This window comes from Ostrea edulis, chromosome 5, assembly GCF_947568905.1.
Source record: "Ostrea edulis chromosome 5, xbOstEdul1.1, whole genome shotgun sequence".
NCBI lineage: Eukaryota > Metazoa > Mollusca > Bivalvia > Ostreida > Ostreidae > Ostrea > Ostrea edulis.
In genome coordinates this window covers 72,965,820-72,970,905 of record NC_079168.1, presented here as the reverse complement: position 1 = coordinate 72,970,905, position 5,086 = coordinate 72,965,820, and the positions used below count along the sequence as shown (strand labels likewise).

Genomic DNA, 5,086 nt, shown 5'->3' with positions numbered 1-5,086 from the left:
TTCTCTGTGGATGTAGGCAATGTCTGTCCACTTCTCTGTGGATGTAGGCAATGTCTGTCCTCTTCTCTGTGGATGTAGGCAATGTCTGTCCACTTCTCTGTGGATGTAGGCAATGTCTGTCCACTTCTCTGTGGATGTAAGCAATGTCTGTCCATTTCTCTAAAGAGAATATGTCGTGTTATGACAGCTAGCATATAGTTTTCAATTGATTTTGATTTTAGATTTAGTTTCATTCATTTATATGAATATATTTTATTATATATAGGAAATTACAAGACTGAAGTACTTTAAAGTACATGCACTTTGGTAAGAGGGTTGTTCGCCTTGTTTCCCGGTTCAATTACCTCACTCGTCACCAGGAAAGGGTTACACTAGGCACCTGCCAAACTTTTAGGAAAGTACATAAAATGAAATGAAATATTGAGGCATTTATCAACTGATTAAAGCAGACTAAATGTGTTGATATCATGCTGGTGTGCAAATATTGAAGTGCTGTTCTGTTTCTCCTATATCTAAAATTCGGAGCTGTCTGAAACCAGGAGCATTTAAATCGCCAAATATATATATATACCTGTAAATGTTTGGCAATATTTTCGTTTAAAGCCTGAATTTACATATTGAACCGTAACAATGCATATATACTGAAAGGATTAAATGAGGCACAGATTTGGTTGAAAAGAACTTATTACGGGATTACGGACTGATATTGGTCATTAAAAATCTTGTCTGTCATAGAAGTCAGCGGAACACAAAAACGAGAAAGTGTTACCGGTGTAAAAAAAAAAAAAAATAATAAGTGTTTCAAGAGGAACTGTACGCAGTGTAACGAAAAATTTCAACAACAAAATAATTCAGGGAGACTTGGCAAGGTTACACCGAGTATTTGCTTATTCCACGAGATTAATGAGTGTGCATGCATTAAGGGGGCGTCGTTCTATCGTATTTTTGCACGAAAAAAGCCTCTTTTCGGTTGATACGTTCGGAAAGTCACAGCTCTCTTAGTTTACAGTTCCGTGTGGCATCCCTCAATGGAATAAAAAAAAAAAACAACTGATAACGTGACTAAAATGGGTAATCTGAAATCTAAATTTAAACGCTCCAAGGGCAAATCCAAGTTATCAGCTGATCTTCCCGAATCCTCGTCCACTCAGAAAGTTGTGGATCCGCGCTTACCATTTTCAAATTACCGACAGATCTTTAACATTCGCAATGGATGGAAACCCGTGTCTCGTAAGATGGCGGATACTGCTAAAGAAACCCTCATCAGGTAACAGAACTTTATTGACCTTGAACGTGTTCGATTTACATTCTCATTAAAGACAATTTTGATAACTCAACACCACGTGATGGTTCCAAGCAAAATTGACCCAGAGCTGATATTGTTTGGTTAACAAACCTAGCACTTCTAACATTCATTAAATTTTCATGTAAAGAACTTTTTCATAATATAAAACAAAAATATTTTTGAATTCTTTTATTTTTAAACACAATTGTATGATGAATCTCGAGTGAGCTTTCTTGGCCTTTTGACGTTCAAGTTTCACTTAGTTTGACATTTCTCTATAGGGAAAATGTACATTTCAATATCGGAAGAACCGTGCGACAATACCGTATACTTGTACGTGAATATCTAGATCAACGAGAACGTTTTTAACCTTTAGAATTCCATCCACTAACTACTTACAGCTCTCTATCTCAATAATTTCAACATGGACTCGATAATTTTTCTTTTTGAATTTTAGGATATAAAGATGTTAATTTCAAATTTTAAAGAAAGTTTAAGACTTTAGAGATTATTATATCAAGACAGAAAATTTATGTTAATAATATTGAACTCCAAGTCCTATATAGTGTATTGAAATGTCTGTCTACATTTAATGAAGATTTGTCAAATAAAAGGAATTTCCTTAAAGCAACTGATTCTAATATGACTACATAATTTATCATGAGAAAGTCCTATATGACTATTCCTATATATGTATTATGACTCCATATACTATTCCTATATACCTAATACGGTCCCTTTATCTCATGTACATCTTACATACAGTGTAATATAACATAATATGATTTTGTCTGGTGCCATATTCATGCATTCAAATCACTGATTGTATTTAGAATAGTATTGTTTTTATGGTACAATCTATAATATGTGTCTTTGCCAGTAATTGTTATTGTGCTTGAGCAAATAAATCATTGTCATTGTCAATAGTGAATTACGGTCACGTAATATTTCTCAAAAATGCAAAAAGGTCACAATAAATTGATACAAAGGCGATGTTAGGAAAATTGTTATTATCACTTTGTGGAATTAAATTATTTTACTTTATAACATAGCACAAAAAGCATTATGAAGATCTAATTACGTTAAATTTTTTTAAAAAGCTAAATGTTGAATTGTAAGTACAAAAAGGTCAAACTCAATACCATTTGGGTCATTAATGAACACATAAGAGTAAGACCCCCAAGTCTGTTGTTTCCGAATTTGTAGTAAACGTTTTCTCTGCAAAACATTTTGAAGACTTCATGTTCAGGAATCAGCCCATTATCTAAACATCCTTATATCAAATTTGTGGTAAGTTCAAAATGAGGCTTGATTTGCCCTTTGTATTTTTGTCATACCCTATGTTGATACTTGGATTTGACGTGTACACACTGTGTCTTTTGTAGCAGAATCTTCTTGATGTGAGAACCTAGATACATGTCCATCAAATTTACCACCATCATCTGTATCCTCTTAACTTCAGAGTCATATTAGTCATTAATTAACTCTCAAATCTGTCAACATTATATCGATCTGTGCGGGTCGATAGGGCATTTGTAGGCAATGCCTGTGGCCCATTCCGTTTGATAATACATCAGTAATTGACAAATGATAAACAGGTATGTCTTTCTTGACACGATGGTTGCATGTCTATGCCCAGAATGACGCGTATACTCATTATTTAATCCAAACAAATCATTTGTTGAAGGCTTTCCACTACAAAGGCCTTTAAACTCGAGGAAAAGCGGCAGGAGTGCGGACAAAATGCTAATAATTTGGACCCTATTTCGTACCTTAATTAAAGTTTGTTTAAAAGATTACGATATATAGGGATATCTTCTAAACCATTTCTAAGTATACCCGCTCTTGATTAGATTAATGTACAGAAGAATTCTTTGTACAAGCAGAGAAAAGTTTTATTTAAAGTGTCAGTTTTTTTGGTTATGCGTTTTATTCCTATGTAGAGTTTGTCGTCAGGACAATCGAGTACATGCATATTATATTTGCCTCGTATATAAAACAAAACCTTTATCGGAATTTATATATGCACCAATCTTTTGAAATACCACTTAAAATATTCATCCCTTCATACTGCATAAATTTAAACCTTACAGTGCCTACGTCAATGAATTTAATTATGGATTTGGAAACGAAAATCCATACACGTACAGAAGTACTAGGGACATGAGACTATTGTTTACATTACACATACAGAAGTATTAGACACACGAGCCTATTGTTTACATTACACGTACAGAAGTATTAGACACACGAGACTATTGTTTACATTACACATACAGAAGTATTATACACATGAGACTATTGTTTACATTACACGTACAGAAGTATTAGACACACGAGACTATTGTTTACATTACACGTACAGAAGTATTAGACACACGAGACTATTGTTTACATTACACGTACAGAAGTACTAGACACACAAGACTATTGTTTACATTACACGTACAGAAGTACTAGAGACACGAGACTATTGTTTACATTACATGTACAGAAGTACTAGAGACACGAGACTATTGTTTACATTACACATACAGAAGTATTAGACACACGAGCCTATTGTTTACATTACACGTACAGAAGTATTAGACACACGAGACTATTGTTTACATTACACGTACAGAAGTACTAGACACACGGGACTATTGTTTACATTACACGTACAGAAGTATTAGACACACGAGACTATTGTTTACATTACACATACAGAAGTATTAGACACACGAGACTATTGTAACGTGTAACTGTCACCAGCCAAGAGCTGATCACTCTCGCCGTTGCTTAACTTGTGTGATCAAGAGAGAGACTTTACCACGTTGCTAGGAAAGCTAGCTCACTAGCGAGGCAGTATAAGTTCCCTCTTATATTGTCCGCTACACTATTGTTTACATTACACGTACACATGATACTTGTTTACATTACACGTACACATGATACTTGTTTACATTACACGTACACATGATACTTGTTTACATTACACGTACACATGATACTTGTTTACATTACACGTACACATGATACTTGTTTACATTACACGTACACATGATACTTGTTTACATTACACGTACAGAGCGAAAACAAACAAGAAGGAAACGTCATTTCGTCGTAATCAGTTTTCCGGAATGTTTAGGTAATGGGGTAATGATTGGGAAGTACAAATCAAGTTCGAATTTAATATCGATTGACCTATTTTTATGAAACTTGTTGCTCATAGACTTTGAAAATTTCTAATTATTCGCTTTTTCGGATTTTTTCTTCTGATATTATATCGTTAACTACATGTAACAGTTCAAAGTTTAGTTTCCTGCGATTGACCTATTTTCATTAAAGCTTTTGCCCTAAGGCTTTCAAAATTTCTAATTATTGACTGCTTTCTGGACTTTTTTCGTATGTTGTTTCAGGTGATAATAAGATATATATATATATATATATATATATATATATATATATATATATATATATATATATATACCTTTATAATAACTTACCTCTGATGATAAACTACAGATTTCTGTACATATTAGCTTACTTTCATAAGAGTTATCACCCTTGGACTTACGACTGTCCCGTCAGTACTCATTAATTAATATCGTTGAAGTGTGTTTGTAATTAAGTAATTAGTATTTCATTATAAGGTCCACCTCGCACTTCCATACCCTTAAAAAACTAATACACTTCCTTTTTCTTTACAAAATAAAAGTACCAAAATTATATTCTTTTTTTTTCATTTGCCCCCAGTATTATAATTATATTTTAATATTTATTGTACTTGTACTTTCTAATGTTTCAAACTTGAATATC

General features: G+C 33.3%; 1 protein-coding gene across 1 annotated transcript in view; it reads left to right on the top strand.

Annotated features, from left to right (window-relative positions):
* Positions 1 to 208: 208 nt before the first annotated feature.
* LOC125650047 (uncharacterized) overlaps positions 209 to 5,086 on the top strand; it is a 10,610-nt gene continuing 5,732 nt past the window's right edge. The window contains exon 1 of the mRNA XM_048877982.2: positions 209 to 1,267. Within this exon, the coding sequence (XP_048733939.1) occupies positions 1,068 to 1,267 (200 nt within the window). The 5' untranslated portion in view covers positions 209 to 1,067. The remainder of the gene's footprint in view (positions 1,268 to 5,086) is intronic.